At 41.1% G+C, this 18,958-nt stretch overlaps 1 protein-coding gene across 2 annotated transcripts; it reads right to left on the bottom strand.

Annotated features, from left to right (window-relative positions):
- Positions 1–496: 496 nt before the first annotated feature.
- LOC100567226 (perilipin-3) lies at positions 497–11,917 on the bottom strand. 2 transcript variants are annotated; one of them, XM_008122247.2, is made up of 8 exons: positions 11,809–11,917; positions 9,510–9,592; positions 8,305–8,500; positions 6,787–6,869; positions 5,623–5,854; positions 4,546–4,751; positions 3,320–3,448; positions 497–1,288 (listed from the first exon to the last, which is right to left on the bottom strand). In XM_008122247.2, the coding sequence occupies exons 2-8, from the start codon at positions 9,570–9,572 to the stop codon at positions 926–928; spliced, it is 1,272 nt and encodes a 423-aa protein (XP_008120454.2). In that variant the 5' UTR covers positions 9,573–9,592; positions 11,809–11,917; the 3' UTR covers positions 497–925. The 2 variants fall into 2 exon arrangements, with proteins under 2 accessions (XP_008120454.2, XP_062827651.1); XM_062971581.1 differs by lacking the exon at positions 11,809–11,917 and adding an exon at positions 9,734–9,758.
- Positions 11,918–18,958: the final 7,041 nt, after the last annotated feature.

Below are 18,958 nucleotides of genomic sequence, written 5' to 3'. Positions count from 1 at the left end.
ACGCCTTTAAGGACATCAATCAGAGGAAAGCTCCTCGGCATGGAAGATGGAGTGACAACACATACCCCCCTCCCCCATGACCAGAGTCAAGCACTGCCTGCAAGATGCTGGAAATAAGATGGGAAAAACTGCCTTTACCTCTGTGTTGTCTGTCCTTGTTAATTGTATCACCAGCATTGAATGTTTATCATATGTGTGTTCTGTAAATGACCAATTCCCCTTTGGGATGAGAAGGGTGGGGTATAAATACTGTAAATAAATAGTTGAGACTTAACTAAATACTTGCAGTAGGATAACATCCTACACACTTAGAAACAGTAAACTAAGCTATTTTTGAATGGCAATAATTATTTTCACAAAAAGAAATGAACATTTTTGCTACAATATGCAGTATTCAGCCAGCAAGAATGATAGCCAGATCCCAGGTCTATTACAAACAGCAGCTCAGCCTTCAGAAACCACTTCTGTTCAGCAACTGTAATGACCACAGCACAACTTTTTCCACTGCAGATTTTTATTTGCATAAATACAGTATATAAAAGCTTCTGATGCATTAAACATTCCATCACTACCCAGTACAAAAGGCCTAGATTTTGATAGGGGAAACCTGGGCTCTGGCATAGTAACACCTTTGCTAGCTTCTGCCCGGTGTAATGATCAGAGGAACAAACACTTTCTGCATGTTCTTTCATCAGCTAATTCAGTTTAGGGTTTATAAAAAGAGAACTCATTTGGAGTCTTTTCCCATTCTATAAGAACACCAGAGCTACCCTCCAATAAAGTCATTGGGTCTCTTCTACCATTACTATTAGATCTTAGGCCTTATAGAAAATATTTACAAAGATACAGATATGACTCCGTGAGAGGTAAACAAGTATTACGTAGGGCCTCCTGAATAGTCCCAAGGTTTGGAGACAAGATTCCTTCAGACAACCACCTTTGCCTTCTTCTCTTGTTCAGTTGCCTCCCCTGAAGACACTCCAGCAGATAATGGCCCAGCCACCCATGTGACGGGAGGCGTCCTTGTCACGTACTCCATGACTTCATGCACAGCATGCTGGGCCTTTCCAATCTTCTCTGGGCTCTGACTCAGAATACCACTGGGGATATCTTGGAAGGTTTGGGCATTAGAGAGGGCAGACTGAACTTCTTCCAGGCTGCTATAAGCCTCTTGGACCTTTTCCTTGAGAGCATCAGGGAGGCCCTCCATGTCAGTCAGGAGCTTCAAGCAGTTAGCCTGCATCTGCCGGGTGATGGTTTGGGATACCTGCAGCGCCTGGGATTCCATCTGTTATGGAGAAGAGACCTGTTAGGTTAGGGCAATGGGGCTAACGCAGACCAACCAGAAAAATGAACTTAATGAATCTCACCAAAATTTTCAATATGTCCAATATATACATATTAGTTAATGTACTGGTCACTGTCACTGTCGCCAACTGTTTAGCCTCCCACACCTTAATAGAGGTTCTCTCTTTTTAAATATTAACAACTCTTGGGCAGGGTGAGATCCTGTGGGATCTTGGAAGCTAGGCAAGATGAGCCCTGGTTAGTAGTTGGATGGGAGACTACCATAGAATACTGGATTCTGTACGCTCTACTTCAGAGGAACGAACTGGTAAAACTACCTATGAGTTTTTCTGCCCTAAGGAAATCCTATGAATTTCCTGGGGTTGCCATACGAGACTTGGACGTATAGAATCATAGAATCATAGAATAGTAGAGTTGGAAGAGACCTCAAAGGCCATCTAGTCCAACCCCCCGCTAAGAAGCAGGAAATCGCATTCAAAGCACCCCCGACAGATGGCCATCCAGCCTCTGCTTAAAAGCCTCCAAAGAAGGAGCCTCCACCACGGCCCGGGGGAGAGAGTTCCACTGCCGAACAGCCCTCACAGTGAGGAAGTTCTTCCTGATGTTCAGGTGGAATCTCCTTTCCTGTAGTTTGAAGCCATTGTTCCGTGTCCTAGTCTGCAGGGCAGCAGAAAATAAGCTTGCTCCCTCCTCCCTATGACTTCCCCTCACATATTTGTACATGGCTATCATGTCTCCTCTCAGCCTTCTCTTCTGCAGGCTAAACATGCCCAGCTCTTTAAGCCTCTCCTCATAGGGCTTGTTCTCCAGACCCTTAATCATTTTAGTTGCCCTCCTCTGGACGCTTTCCAGCTTGTCAGCATCTCCCTTCATCTGCGGTGCCCAAAACTGGACACAGTATTCCAGGTGTGGTCTGACCAAGGCAGAATAGAGGGGGAGCATGACTTCCCTGGATCTAGACGTTATTCCCCTATTGATGCAGGCCAAAATCCCATTGGCTTTTTTAGCTGCCGCATCACATTGTAGGCTCATATTTAACTTGTTGTCCACGAGGACTCCAAGATCTTTTTCGCACACACTGCTGTCAAGCCAGGCGTCCCCCATTCTGTATCTTTGATTTCCATTTTTTCTGCCGAAGTGAAGTATTTTGCATTTGTCCCTGTTGAACTTCATTTTGTTAGTTTCGGCCCATCTCTCTAGTCTGTCAAGATCGTTTTGAATTCTGCTCCTGTCTTCTGGAGTGTTAGCTATCCCTCCGAGTTTGGTGTCATCTGCAAACTTGATGATCGTGCCTTCTAACCCTTCGTCTAAGTCGTTAATAAAGATGTTGAACAGAACCGGGCCCAGGACGGAGCCCTGCGGCACTCCACTTGTCACTTCTTTCCATGATGAAGACGACGCATTGGTGAGCACCCTTTGGGTTCGTTCGCTTAGCCAATTACAGATCCACCTAACCGTAGTTTTGTCTAGCCCACATTTTACTAGTTTGTTTGCCAGAAGGTCGTGGGGGACTTTGTCGAAGGCCTTACTGAAATCTAGATATGCTACATCCACGGCATTCCCTGTATCGACCCAACTCGTAACTCTATCGAAAAAAGAGATCAGATTAGTCTGGCATGACTTGTTTTTGGTAAATCCGTGTTGACTATTAGCAATGACCGCATTTGTTTCTAAGTGTTTGCAGACCACTTCCTTAATGATCTTTTCCAGAATCTTGCCTGGTATTGATGTGAGGCTGACCGGACGGTAATTGTTTGGGTCGTTCTTTTTTCCCTTCTTGAAGATAGGGACCACATTCGCCCTCCTCCAATCTGCTGGGACTTCTCCCGTTCTCCAAGAACTCTCGAAGATGATTGCCAGTGGTTCTGAAATAACTTCCGCTAGTTCCTTCAGAACCACTGGCAATCATCTTCGAGAGTTCTTGGAGAACGGGAGAAGTCCCAGCAGACACAAACAACACACAAAACAAATCCCTAAACAGAGTAGTTATACCGGCTAGCTGCCGACATACCTCTGCCTGACTGGGCTCACTGATCGCACTCTGCCCTGGCTGTCCTCTGATCCACTCCAGCCACATCTGTCGCAGCTTCTCTTGGCCTTGTTGAATTTTATATTCCCATGTCTGCTTGGTAAATCTCAGCTGGAAGGGAGTTTTGGAAATTAAGGCATGAAATACAAGCACAAAGCTTACAGATATTACCAATCTTAGCTCTATACCTGTTACCTTCTAGGAAACTGTTGAAAGAAAGGTATTTTACCTAATGCAACAAAAAAAATCCAAAATCAAATAAAAACCTCCCAAGTAATAGGAAGAAGCATCTTAATGATTTCCTCTAAGATTTGTGCCACCCTCCAGATCTTGTTGGATTTCAAAGTCTTATTAGCCCCAACAGCATTGATAGCAGTGAAGTTACTGGGAGTTGGAAGTTCAGATAGAAAGTTGCATGATTATCAGCCCTGTTCCGAGGGATGACAACTGCTCTGCCTCAAAGTTGGTCTCAATGTACGGGACTGAAAGAAGAGGGAATCTGGCCTTTCAAATGTTTCACTAAAACTTTCCCTGGTCTGCTAAGTGCTTGTGAGAATTGTAATTAAATGTATTTGGAAGGCCAAACACTCCCCATTCCTATGGGAGCAAAAGAACATCTGTAAGTACTTTTCCTCTGAGCACTGGACTGCATCGAAGCCCTGCCCTAAAGAAACAACACAGATAGTCTAGGGAAAACTAATTCAGTGTGCAGAAAATCCTGGTTGTTTTTGTGGGAGTTAGGAGTGGAAAACTGGAAAGGCATAATGACAACTTGTGGGTAGTTCCCATTTCTCAAATTAACAAAGCTAAGCCTGAACACCAGTGAGTTGTAGTTAGAAATTCATACTTGGCCCTTTTATGGTTTTCATCACTGAAGAAAGAGGCTAAGTGATACTTCTTAAAAACATACCAAAAATCAATCACTACATATCAACAAAATCCAGTCTTTTTATAAGTGTTGTGCTATTTGCATTTCATGAATCTAGTCCCACTCATGCCATTCCATCCATTGAAAGCTTCCTGGCTTTGGGCCTGTTTTAAATCCAAGTGCATAGAATCATCAGTCATTTATAGATATGCTACTTTGACATTTAGAACTTATGCTGAGCCTCAAGGACTCTGGCTCTGAATAGGGCGTCTACTAAGCCCTTCTCTGACACCCCTACACAGATGTTGGAACAGTCAAAAGAGGTCTTCTCAGTTCTTACCAGGTGCATAAATTGCTCAAGGTGGAACAGGGCCATGTCGAATGTTTGCTTGACCCGTTGGACTTGTTCTAGAGAGTGATGGTAGGCTCTGCTACGAAGCTTGGCTGAAAGAGAGCCCAGGCGCACATAGTACTTCTGGTCCTTTGTCTGTATTATCAGAGGAGGCATATCAGACACTTCCAGTGCTGCAGAGGCTGCAAGGGCGGCTACAGGGGAAAAAAGGGTGTTAGGAGGACACTGCTATCACTGCTGCAGGCCCATGTAATATCCTTTTACCAAGTAGCCTGGGAAATCTTAGCTATTATCACAAACATTGGTGACAGGGGGGGGAGGAGGAACATGTGGGTTAGTGAGATCATTTTGCATGTCCAATCACACTCCCGTTCCTTCCTCAAACTGAGATTCACATGGTTTCATTATAACTACAACCACAACACATTATTGTTCTTCATATATACATTTTTCTTCTTCCATTCTCTATTTCCTGTTAAAATTTAAGTAAGAGGTCACCTTAAGGCAAGCATGTCTGCTGTAAAGCACTATGTCCATTGAAGTATTTCTTCTGAGGTGACAGCAAATGCTTTACTAAGGATATTGATTCAGCTAACTCAGGCCCTTTCTACACTGCCATTTAATCCATATTAAAGCAGATAATCTGCATTATCTGAGTCTACACTGACAGATAATCCAGTTCAAAGCAGATGATCTGGATTTAATACAGCAGTATAGAAGGGGGCTCCGTATTGTTTATACTAATTAGCAATGACTTTCAAGCTGGTAGCATACCCAGTTTTGACTAATGGATTGGGACCAGAAATGCTTCCTCACAACCTCATATTATTTAAGGATGAGGATGGAAGAAGCAAACAGCTTTGCATCTTCAGAGCCATTCCTAGACTGGCTGGGTTTTTTTTTTCTTGAACAGCCATAACAGAAAAACCAGGATTGTTGATTTGGGGGCATTGTCTTAAAAACTAGAGCACTCTCCAGTAGAACAGATACAGACAACATTGTTTCAATCTACATCACTGGAGGTAACATAAATGTTTATCTGGGGAATAATCTACAATGTCTTACCTAGCTCTGAATCTGTTATTGGGAGGTATTTGTCTATCCATATATCGGATTTGTTGATCATTTCGCTGACACCATTAGATACCATCTGCCCCATGCTGGTCTCCATCACAGTATGCACACCATTTCTCACAGTTGAACTGGCCATTTCTATGCTCTCCTGGGCAGCTTCTGTGACTTTTGTATAAACTGGTGCCAAGGACTCGGTGAGAAGGCCTTTGGCATTCGACACAACCTGTAAAGAAGCCAAAGGACAAGGAGGTGGGATCATTGTAGTAAGACCAAGTTGCAGAGAAAAGTCACAAAAATGCTAAGAGATCTCCAAACCTTTGTGCACTCACTGGGCTCTAGTCCCAAAATGCTCACTACTGTATCATAAATAAATATTTTAAAACTGAATGGGACATTTACTATAAATTCCACTAGTGCAAATAAAGGCTCAGCTAGGGAAAGAAAATGGAGCAAACAGTTTATATAATGACACAACATGCCAAAACCAGCTCATGTATTACTGAATTTGTTGTCAAACATCTGACAGCAACTTTGCAGTATAGTCATGTTAGAAGACAACACCAACTGCAGCTTGAGCCCAAATTGAGAATGATCTTGATATCCAGACAGACCAATTTTGGATTGTCTACATTTGGAGATTGGGAAGAGAACCTGTGGTCTGTCACATGAACAGTCCAGGACATTTGTCTCAAGGAAAGCAACAAATGTAAGCCCTTACATGTAAGTTTAGGTGCAGTTTTGGTAAATGAAGCCAAAAATGCCACATATGATTTTCTCTATCTGCGACAATGAAAACAGAACAGTAAAAAAGTAATTACCGTAAAACAGTTTCTGCCGTTTCATTGCACTCCAGATCTGCTGTTTTATCTTGACTAATAACAGGGTTGGCCTTACATGGGTCTCTGAACCATGTAAGTCACTGAATGCACCATCAGAAATTGAGTGGCTTGGGGCTGTGGTTTGGTAATATCTAGGTCCCCTTTTGTTCTCCCATTTACCAGAAAAAACCAAAGCAGAGCCCCTTAGATGTTTACTGCAACTCCCATCAGTCCAAGACAACATAACCAATTTCAAAAGACCGTGACAACAACAATACAACATTTCTGGAGGGCTATATTTTGGCAGTATAACACTGAAACAAGGTTGAGACATTACCTTTTCCACTGTCTGCTGCACAACTGGGAATCTTTCTTGTAGCACATCAAGAGACTTGCAGGCAAGGGTGTCCACCGCAGCAACTGTGGAAACAAAAAGCTACAGTTCAGTTTCTTGTTGGCTTGCTCAATTGTTTGCAGGTGGGGGTTTAAGGTTTGGATTATTTGAATTTGATCCATGCATTATTTACTGAAAACCTGTGCACTGTATTGTACAAAAGGAAGTTAGTAATACAATTCAACTATACTACTTGCATTCATGTTGATGACTAATAAGTCTCTCTGCAAACATGCAGAATTAGATCCGAGACTTTCTGCACATGTCTCATAGGTTCTGTCACTGTGTGTTGGCCCCATTTCGCAATGGGCGTGGAACTATTTTAGCTCTACTGTTTAAGCTGTGTTTGCAGAGTTTAGTAATTCCTCACTAGAATTAAGAAGCTCCAGTGGACATGTAAGTATCACAGCTACGAATCTCTTTTTTAATCTTCGTTTTAAAGGGATAGGGAGAAGGACATAACTATGATGTGATTTTTGGCATTTATTAGGACATCTGCTGCAATTGTAACCCAAAGGAAGTACTGCTCTGCCTCAAAAAGGGGGCCTCAGGGACCACAGATAAAAAACATGACTTAGTAACAGATTTCTTATATGTCATGAACAGTTATATCAGTGGTGCAGTTGGTAGAGTTCAATGCAAATATAGGGATGTTCTATTCTCCTTAGTATTTTAAACCAGATTCATGATATGAATGCTAGCTGACTGAATGCTAGCTAAAGCTAGCCATCTCTCCCCTGTGCCCCTTGTTTCTATAGGATACCTGCTTGTAGTGTGCAAACAGAACATTGCTCTAAGGTAGCTTTTCCAACACAGCATTCTCCTGATGTGTTTAACCATAAATCCCATTATTTTCAGCCAGTATTTGCCATGCTGTGTGTTGAAATACAACACAATTGGAACCCTCCATGTAGGAGATGTTATGGAGGGAAGAAATACTTCCTCTTTTAACACCCTTTAGAAAGGAAGCCACCCATGCCTAGTAGTTGCTGTCAACCTGAAAAACTACGCCCCTCTACATGTAAATATCAGTTACTGTTGGAATAATTGTTTTATCGTTTTATTGTTGTATGTTTCGGGCTTGGTCCCCATGTAAGCCGCCCCGAGTCCCCACTGGGGAGATGGGGCGGGGTATAAAAAATAAAATTATTATTATTATTAAGTATCTCCTGCTCAGAACTCACCAGTTAAGAAGATACAGGCATCCCACAACAGCCCTGGCTTGCAAAATGCTCAGGGCTAAATTTCTAGGCTTACCTTGCTGGTGCTAAGAAACTTTGGATGCTTAAGTCATGGGAAATTATGGGCATTTAGATATTGATGGGACTATAATTCCCACTGCAGCTGTTCACTTGAGGATGAGAGCGAATATAGTTTCAACACCTGTTGATGGTCACAGATGGGACAATTTTAATGAACACAGTGAATGCTGGCTCTACTGACCCATAGCCATATACTTACTTTGAGGTTCAAGTTTATCCAGAAAAGGTTGTGCCCCACTTGCTGCTGTAGTAGCAATAGCTTTCACTCCCACCTCTGCCATATCACAGACCGCTTGGATTGCTGGATGGGACTTCTTGGCAGAAGTATAGGTAGCAGACACCATCTCATAGGTAGAGCTGACCAAGGGAAGTTCAGCTACTTTTTTTATTACACACTAAGGATAAATATTGCATTGAGTTACAGTTTTGTTGCTGACTTACAAAGCATCCTCACAAAAGCTCCCACCTGCACCCAGAGCTACATTTAACTTTGCAAGGATAAACTCTAATTAGCTTTCTCCTATCAGAAAGTTTGATTAACAGCGTATTCATACGAAACGGCAAAGAGTGAGGGACATGTTATCTGTTCTTTCATCTCTACTCTTTACAGAGCTTCCATAAATCAGAAAAAAATTATAGGGCAAATCCAGGGGAAAGGGGAGTCTAATAATGACTCCCCAAAGCTGAAGCCTAAGCAGCCCACAGCTATTTATAGAGAACAGAAAGATCAGAAGACCCGGAAACAGGCTGGAAATTTAGCTTTTGTAAGAGTCTGGTCACTTGGATCATCCAGCAAGTTGTAGCTAGAGCCCAGAAAGGTAATTCATGGAGTTACTGTTATTATTGTGCTATCAAAAAATACAAGAAAATGCTATTCGAGTCTCACTTTGGGGCAGCCAGTCTGGCATAGAAGCTATCTCTCCACCCCACCAACCATCCTCACGCACTGATAGCAGCAACAGTACCATCCCCTTCTCTCCTAATCTCTTCCTATGTCATTAAGGGTCAGGTAGGAAGGCAGAAAAGGCAATTCCAGTTCAACTAATCATTTAGTGTGGCTCCTGTTATCAGTGTGCCTCATGTTTTTCCTTGTTATTTTTATATGTGCTTTCACCTTCCTCTGCTGTAGTATGAGGCAGCCACACACATGACCTCCTCCCACCCAGATGTTACAGCATGAGACAAACAGCCATTCCTGCTCCTTTGAAGAGTAGCAAATTACAGGCATGGCTGTTTTAGGCAAAAGAAAAGTTTGCAGCTCAAACTAGTGTTTAAGTTATTTGAGAACTACTTTCTTCTTAGCTAAAACTTAAATTATGTCTGTATGTTTACATTGTGCTGCCACTGCACAGTGCCAACTGCTCTTCTGGTCCAATGTTTAGCTGCACATCATTGTTCACCTACCAGGCGATCATCTCCGGTACCTTCCAGGCTTGCTGCCTGTGCTGTTTCTTCAGTGGAAGACATAAGGGTGAGCAGGAGATACACTGTAGAAAGGCAACATTAGTATTAGACACTGTTAACACACACAACTGCTTGACAAGGAAGCAAGAAGTGGGGAAATCCTTTAGTCAAAAGGCTGGGCTGGAGACACCCAGATTTAAACCCCACGTGGCTGAACAACTCACTGCCAACCATTATCCAGGTCCAAAAGGAAAGGAAGCAGATCCTATCTAAGCAGGAAGGAGAGTCCTTTCAACTCCCTGCAGCTTCCTTAAAGCAATTCTGAAAAGAGCCACTCCTGTGGACCATTAGAAACTACAGATACTACATAGTCCCTAGGCTTCAGTACTAAGAATTACAGCTGGAAAGACTAAAGGCTAACAAGGAGGGTAATAAAGGAAATCTCAGCAGGCAGTAGTGATTTTTGAATCATCTGCACTTGAAAGCAAAGAGGAACATCTGGTAGCTCTTGGCCCGGATTCAAAAGTCCTGGCCTCATCCTTATAGTATGCTGCCACTGCCAAATTCATGGGGAAAGGCTTTTTCCTGCCTCTTGTGTTTGGAGAAAAGAGACAATAGCTTTCCTGATTCCTACATATGCTAAAGGATGGGGAATGGGTTCTGGTGTTATCAAACATCTAAGGGTCAACTACTAGAGTAGATTAATTGAATCAATAGGGTCTATGCTAAATGCTCAGTTGACTTGGTAGCAAACAAGATTCCTCCAACTGGAGAAGAGAAGCTAAGTGTTCACATGTATTTCTTCGGCCAGTGATTCCCAACCTTTGGTCCTCCAGGTGTTTTGACTTCAGCTCCAGAAATCCCAGCTTACCAGCTGTTAGGAATTGTGGGAGATGAAGTCCAAATGGATGGTGGACCAAAGGTTGGTGACCACTGCCTTAGGAAGTTATTACTCGTATGCTGCAACCTTGAAAGGACCTTCCTGAAGGTAGGCCAAGCCTATCTCCTGCTACAGAGAGGAGCAAAGTTGGGACATGTGCTTACTCAAAGAGAATTTGGGATTAAATGGCTGTGGAAAGCAGCCCAGGAATCTACACTGAATGTTGTACACCGCTCTGTGTCCTCCTTGGGGTGAGAGTGTGTGCAGCCGAATTGCAGTAAATCAGTGATTCTCAACCTGTGGGTCCCCAGGTGTTTTGGCCTACAGCTCCCAGAAATCTCAGGCAGTTTACCAGCTGTTAGGATTTCTGGGAATTGAAGGTCAAAACATCTGAGGACCAACAGATTGAGAACCACATCAGTAATTAAATAAATAATTAAAATAAATAATAAATGTGCTTCATATCCCAGGAGGGCCATGCTTTTATTTAATATTAATCTCCTATAGTCTCTTAAAATGCTTAAATAGTAAGTTCTTGGAAGAAAGCTCTGCTTTTTAACAAGGGCTTTAAATGCCTTTGGGTCAACACAAGATTGTGATTACTTCTATCTTACATGGTATGGTGGTTTGAATGTTGGACTACAACTCCAGAGATTGGGTTTGTGTCCTCATGAGGCAATGGAAACCCATGGGTGATCACGTTCTCTGCTTACAAAGGCAAGGGCAATCTCCTGAGCAAATCTTTCCTTATTATATAGTGATAAGAATTGCCACGAGTCAAATACGGCTTTAAGGCACACAACAATATTGGCCATTTGTTAATTTAGTTAAAAAACAACAAAAAACATCTGCCTATTACCTACCAGGGTGTCTCTCAAGGCAACTTACAATAAATAAATACATTAAATATACTGAGTAGGCAGCCCTTTCTTTAAGAAATAAAAGTCATATGACAATAGTTGCCCTCTTCTCAAGAGGAATGGAGCTAACCTGACTTCAAGGTGGGAGAAGTTCTACAGTTGGGTTACAAGAATATATCCATCTCTTCAAAGAAAAGATAAAAACCAAAAACAATTTTAAATTATTGTATTGCTTCACTACTATAGCATAATCAGATCCCAGGTTCTGAGGCTAAGACCAGTTTTTGCTCAACAGTCTCCTTCTGTAGCCAGACAATATATAGCTGCCAAACAAATACCCAATACACAAAAACATCCCATCTTTTTATCTTTGCCACACACCTGGTGTTCATGGGTACACTGCATCTGAATAAAGAGGCACACCTAACTCTAATGTTTGTTTTAGGAACTAAAAAAACAAAACAAAAACCTGAAGTTTGATTTAACTGAAAAACAGCCAGCTGCAACATCAAATTACATTCTAGGCAAAACATCATTTCAAAGAACAATACCAACTTACCACAAAACCAACTTGACTTCTCAAAGGCCCCTGGTGAACAAATGATAAGGAGCCCAGGGTGGTCTTATGTAGTAGGGAAGGGCGGGACAGCCTTGACAGACTGCTCAGTGGAGCAATCAGAAACTAGGAAAGCCACAGTTTCTTAGGAGTAAAGCCTACTTCTCAGCAAACAAGGATAGGATTGTGCCCTTGAGAGGTATCAGGATATGGAAAATTTATTTTGGGATGTTGATTCCCCACTTTCCCAATCAGCAATGCTGCCTGGAGCTTTCTTGACTTCTTTGCTAAAAATAACTACCATAATTTGTATAAGCTTTGAGAATCATGTGGCTCGTGGCTTTTTCTTTGTGTTTCTACTCTCCCTATCTTTCCTGTTGAAAATCTGCCTTCTGACCTGTGTTCTTTAGAACAGATCCTGCCAGGATGTGTGTTTGAGAGAAGTGGTTTCTACAATTTTGGCATTTGCCTTGAAACTTGCACTATAATTGGTTGATAGTTACCAGGGTGGCTTACCAAAGGTAGCATCATTGATTTTCGTTGTTATTGTTGTGTTGTTTTTACTGACACACTCAAGTCAGCGTGCATCACATTTTGGAATTATGGCCACTCTAGATGATGTTTATTTATACCCCATTTTCACAAGGAGATATTACCAGACTACAACTCCCAACAGCTCCAATCAGGATAGCCAATAATAATTGATGGAGATTGTAGTTCAAAAATACATGCGAGCCCATAGTTTCCTATCCCTCATCTGTGGCCTGCCTTAACTGATATAACCGAGCAGTGCTCAGCATGTGACTTTGGGTGCATCTACACCAGGCATGGGTAAACTTCGGCCCTCCAGGTGTTTCGGACTCCAACTCCCACAATTCCTAACAGCTGGTAGGCTGCTAGAAATTATGGGAATTGGAGTCCAAAGCACCTGGAGGGCCATGGTTTACCCATGCCTGATCTGCACTATTAAATTCATGCAGTTTGACATCATTTAAACTGCCAAGGCTTAATGTCATGGTATCCTTGAAGCTGTGGTAGTTTGGTGGAGCACCAGCATGCTTTGGCTGAGAAGGCTAAAGACCTTGTAATACTATAACTCCCATTTTTCCATACCATTGAGCCATGACCGTTAAAGTAGTGTCAAGTGGCATTAATTCTACAGTGTAGTTTTGCACCCTTTGTGTATTGTGTTACTTTCTTATTCTGTGAGCCATCTAAAGAACACAAGTGAGGAGGCAGCTTTATAAATAATTCCTAAACAACATAGAGCAGCAATAACGAGTTTATACACTTACAAATTCCTCCATGAGTTATGTGTAAAATAGCCCACAAGGAGGGTGCATGAGAGCTCTAAAACTGATGTCCCTATATCCTTAAGAATTGTGTAGAGGAGGAGACTTTCACAGGTGTAGGTGAGGGACAAGCTTCACCTGCCAAACACTCCTCCACAACTTCCACATAATGGTTAAAAGCTGCAAGGGGCTTGCTATCTTTTGTACTTGGCTTTATCAGGTAATTCCTACCAGGTGCATTGTGAAGAAACAGAAAGGTAGACATAGAGCAGGGCAACAATAACATCCTCAATATGTCTCCAATAGCCCAATACCCCTAGAAACTGACTGAGTGACAGCGGGCAATCCAACAAGTGTAGCTTTTTCATACAGGAATGGAGACAGCTTCATTGACATAACTTTTTACAGAGGTATATCTACACTGTAGAATTAATACACTTTGACAGCACTTTAACTTTCATGGCTCAGTGATCTGGAACTAAAGATTTGTAGTTTGTTGTGGTAGAAGCACACTTTGGCAGAGAAGGCTAAAGACCTTGCAAAAATGATGTTAAACTGCACCAATTCTACCATGTAGATGCACCTGAGGTAGTTTTTAAGGCATAAAAGTCCTCTAGTTATAATTAAACAAAAGGTGCTGACTGTATGACATATGAATTGGATAGATGCCCCTTCAGAGAACAGGCAGAATGGGCTCTGCCATTAGGCAGAATGGGTGTGTTGTCTTGGATAATAAGTTTTAATAGTATTAGACAATGAGGGTGTGTGTCAAATACCTCAATATCTAGGCAATACATATAGAAGTCTTGCCATTAAAGAAAGGCATATAACTTTTGATTTATATTACAGTGTTACTGTAGGGAAGGATATCCTTAGATATCTGTGCTCAAGAATCATAGCACTCTTGGGGTTTCATTCCATTTGCAGTAGGCTCCCAAGGGCAGAAACCTGACATAATGCTTCCATTACTACAAATCTGAATGATACAGCTTTCCAAATGTTGCCACTTTTATTGGCTGCCATATTTTAAAACCCGCACACCTAAAAGTGATCTGGAGCTAGACAGAGCATAAAGACCCCTTCTTCTATGCTTTGTTCAACATCCGAAGGGCTAATGGGTGCTCTTTCCCATGTGATGTACACTGTTTGGACATATGCATTATTATTTTTTAATATTCATTTAAGTATTTTTGCCTAAATTGTGGGAGCGACATGCTTTCACCGGGGTTCTTTTTTCTGTGACTTTAAAAATCATGCAGAAAAATTTCAGCAAGTGTGGGTCACATAACAACCTACACTTGTTGAAGCTCCCTTTGCTGCATGACAATTAAAGGTACAATAAGTCTGTAACCCTCTCTTAAGTCTGGTCAGCCCTCTGTGGAACAGGGTCCTTAGAGAACTCCAGCTGTTTACCTTCCTATATGAAGCTCAGCTTGCAATAAAAGCAAGGAAGACTTTGAAGTTGTAATTTGATTTCCTGTTTCTACATATTTGTTTTGTTATTTGGGTTGCATATTGCACAGACCTCCAGCTATTGTTGGACTGCAACTCCCAATCACCAGTCAATGGTAAGGAATGCTAGGCATTGCAGTCTAACAATAACTAAAAAGCTACACAATCTAGAGATTACTGTTTTTCTGGTGCAATGGGTTTCTCACTGACATGAGAAAGGCACACCTAATGAGGAAAAGCTTCAGCATTTATATTCACAGAGGGTTTTTTTTTAAAAAAAGAAAGGAGTAAAGAAATAGACAAGTGAACATATGGGTATATTATATCCATTGACCAGTATGCTTCCAACTGGAATTCAAAGTGCTGGGTTTGATCTGTAAAGAGCAGATATCTGAAAAACAGAAGTATTATTGAGGTTACAAGATGAGATTCTCCTAAGGTTGTTAGGTTTTAGTGCCTGGACATGACTGTCCACCTTTCATGGATCATCTCCAGGTGGGGGATGGGGAACCAAGTTTTTCAGTTTGGGGAGGCTTGGCCCTGGGCCAGTCTTCAGTTTTGTTTAGTGGTGGCAGCTTGCCTCAATTTGCAAGGCTTAAGTGATTGATAGCTGCAACTTACAGAGACTTTCTAGAAGTCTAAGGGCCCTTCCACACAGCCATATAACCCAGAATATCAAGGCAGAAAATCCCACAATATCTGCTTTGAACTGGGTTATCTGAGTCCACACTGCCATATATTCCAGTTCAAAGCAGATAATGTGGGATTTTATGTGAGATTCGATCCTGGGATATAAGGACAGTGTACACTGTCCTTATATCCTAGGATCTAATCTCAGGTTGTCTGCTTTGAACTGGATTATATGGGTTACCACTGCCATATAATCTGGGATCAGATTCTGGGATATAGGGACAGTTTAGAAGGGGTCTATGTTGTAATATATTTAGATTTCTTCCCACCCTCAATTACTGTGGCACTAGAGCTCACCTTCCATTCTGTCGTGTTCCTACCTTCTTGAATCAAATAGACTAGATTAAATGTTACTTATCCCATCACTTCAAGTAAGTATAATCCTTCCAGGATTTTATCCTGATCTGGAAACAGCCCCCATAGGTAATGTTTCTGTCTTAATTTCCAGACATGAAATATCTTCTCTCTACCCTGTTTCCCCGAAAATAAGACATCCCCAAAAAATAAAACCTAGCAGAGGTTTTGCTGAATTGCTAAATATAAGGCCTCCCCCAAAAGTAAGACCTAGCAAAGTTTTTGTTTGGAAGCATGCCCGGCACCTGCCAAACAAAACACCAGAACTTGCAGGATCGGTAAATGTACATACCAGTTGTATATGGAAATAATGGTAATAATATATTAAAATGTTATATTATTTATATTTATACAGTAACAAGAAATTCTTGACAGGAGTCATAGTTTGTCTGGTTTGGTTATGTTGGTTTGTGATGACAACTACTGTACAGTATATAATAAATGTTCATTTTTTTGTTCAACAATAAATGTGAATTCTTCTTCATGGAAAAATAAGACATCCCCTAAAAATAAGACCTAGCACATCTTTGGGAGCAAAAAATAATATAAGACACTGTCTTATTTTCGGGGAAACACGGTATGTGGACCTGAAATGACAGCTTGTCACATCATCAGTCACATGAATAATTTAGAACTGGGATAAGCTCATATTTTTCACTGTATGACATGTAGAATTTGCCATGTTACCTTTTCTCTGATTTTTCTTCTTAGAGGATTTCTTTCTATATTTTACTATTAGAACATGCATTATGTTACTGTTAGTTTTTACTGATTTTATGCAGCTTTGCTTGATTTTTACATAATGGACAACACCCCTTTGACTGGAATGGGTTTAATCACTACAGAGATCTGGATCATATCCAAAATCAATGCAAAAACAACACAAGAACTAGCCCCACCCTTAGCTAATAAATGCTGCTTCATTGCTGTCCTCAATGTCTCCATGAATTGGAGAAAAGGTATACCCAAATCATGACTTCTGGAGAAATGTGGGGTGGATTAAAAACTGTGCTACAGCCACTGATGCTGCTGTTATGCCTTTGGTGTAATAAAAACACAAGGGAAATACAGGGATGAACTACAGCAAATAATGCATGGATCTGCCTTTTAAGAAAATTCTTTAAAAATAAAACAATAGTCTTGTGGAACTTTAAAGAATAGCAGAGTTTATATGCTATGCAGTCTTTTTATTGAGCCAAATTGGTAGTATTTATTACAGGTCTTACAACACTCTTTTTACATCAAAATTACTAACCCACCTCGCCTATCCGCCTGCTTGGTGAGGACTATTTCAGATACAAGTGTGTCTCTAATTTTAACTTCAGAGAAAGGAATCTGCAAATAGTTGTGAGGTTGTTTAAAAACCAATAGATCTAGGAGATCTATTTCCCTCAGCTACACATAGCTATGTGAATTAGGCTCCAGTTCATGGCAGGCTCGCCCAATCTGGGCTCCTTTTCACACTACAGAATTGTACAACTGTACCAGGATGATGTTTTAACTAATGCTCTTTGGAATCTTGGGATTTGCAGTTTAGAGAGAGGCTTAAATACCCCAAAGGCATCAGATTCCATCTGATCTTGGGTGCTAAGTTGGTTAGTACTTGGATGGGAGATTGCTACAGGTGCTGTAGGCTATATTGCAGAGGAAGGAACTGAAAAAACTCACTCTTGAGTATTCATTGCCTAAGAAAACCATAAGAAGTACATACTCAGCCAGAGTGTTCACCAAACTACAACTTCTGCAATACCATAGGATGTTGCTATGGAATTCCCTGATTTTCAATGGCATCATAGTGTTGGAACTGTGCAGTCTGAGGAAATAACACTGTTTGACACAACTTGAAGTACCAGAGCTCAGCAACATGGAATCATAAGAGTTGTAGTTTGGTGAAAAAAAATATTTATATTATTGTTTTACCCTGCCTTTCTCCTCCTCCCTTTCCCCTTGGACATACTCTTTGTACAATAAGCTACAGAAATAACATTTGAAATATCAGTCTTATAATTTTCCACTCCACATTTAATACATTCTCTAATTCCTTACAGTAATTCCTTACTGGATCACACATACTCTTAATTATAACATTTTCTATTTTATTTATATTGTTGAATTTACAATTTGATATTTCCACATTTAACGTATTAACTATATAATTATACCACTTTGTCAGAGTCCACTTTGTTTTATCTTTCCAACCTCTCATTAAAACAATTTGAGCACATGATATTAATTTGTCAACCACCCTTTCCTTTTTCACATAATACACTCCTGGTATCCTTGCATGTAATACATTTGTATTGGCTATTATTATTTGAAGATTTAACATTCTATTAATTTTTCTTCAGTAATTCTCCAGTATGCCTGTACTCTATCATATTCCTATAGCATGTGATTAAATACATCTCTTTGTTTACAATCATACCAACACCTGTCCTTTATCCCTTGTAAAAAAAAAAAGTTGTGCAGGGACCTGTACCATTTTTGTAGCATTTTCCTTCTTACTTCACTTAGGAGATTATATTTTTCTTTTCCTATATTACTTATTTCCCTTTGGATGTCTTCCCTCTCAATTTCCATATCCATTCTCCAAGTTTGAAATATTTCCTCTATTACTTCTTCTTTTACCATTATAATTTGTTTGTACCAAGTTTCCTGCCACTCTTTTCTCGTCTCTCAGACATTTCCTTGACACTTTCTCAAATGGACTGTCCTGTGTGAATGTTGCAATTAGCCACCTTGATTAGCATTAACACATCCCAACAAAGGAGTCCCTCAGGCAGGAAGCAGCCAGGCTTTGAAGCTGCAAGGCCATTCAATGTTAATCAAAGTGGCCAGTTGCAACAATCACACTTGCCTGCAACAGACAAGAGTTCTTTCTCCCACCCTGGAGCTTTCACAGATATATAAACCCCACTTGTCTAGTTTCCAAGAGACCTCGCAACCACTGAGGATGCCTGCCAGAGATGTGGGTGAAATGTCAGAAGAGAATGCTTCTGGAACATGGCCATACAACCCAGAAAACTCACAGCAACCCATTTGTTCTATCTTTTGGTTATATTTTCCCAGGTTACCTTTGGGCATTCCCACCACATGTGGGAATACCACCCCATATTTTTTCCAAATTGCCACTGTGTTGTGAAATGATGCATGTCTCAAAAGGGTGATACCTTTGGCAAGTGCTGGCTTAGAGCAGTGGTTCCCAACCTGTGGTCACTGTTACTACACTTACAACAAGAGCAACTGGTCTCACAAAACCCTCATATAATGCCAAGGCAACATGGTGTTGGGAGAGGAGTGGCTGACTACTCATGAAAGATGCCACAACAAGCCTCCTGACTGCTGCTTCTCTCCCTCCTCCCTCC

This window comes from Anolis carolinensis, chromosome 2 (genome assembly GCF_035594765.1).
Source record: "Anolis carolinensis isolate JA03-04 chromosome 2, rAnoCar3.1.pri, whole genome shotgun sequence".
Lineage (NCBI taxonomy): Eukaryota > Metazoa > Chordata > Lepidosauria > Squamata > Dactyloidae > Anolis > Anolis carolinensis.
Note: the sequence above shows the minus strand (reverse complement) of the source record. Positions and strands in the feature narration are given on the sequence as shown.

Bases quoted from the DNA above. Each gene is read 5' to 3' on its own strand.
- LOC100567226 (XM_062971581.1), bottom strand. The intron at 5,855-6,786 runs GTAATGTCTCAA...GCTTCTTTACAG, and splicing joins TGCAGCAGACAGTGGAAAAG to GTTGTGTCGAATGCCAAAGG. The intron at 4,752-5,622 runs GTAAGACATTGT...TTTCCCCTGTAG, and splicing joins AATAACAGATTCAGAGCTAG to CCGCCCTTGCAGCCTCTGCA.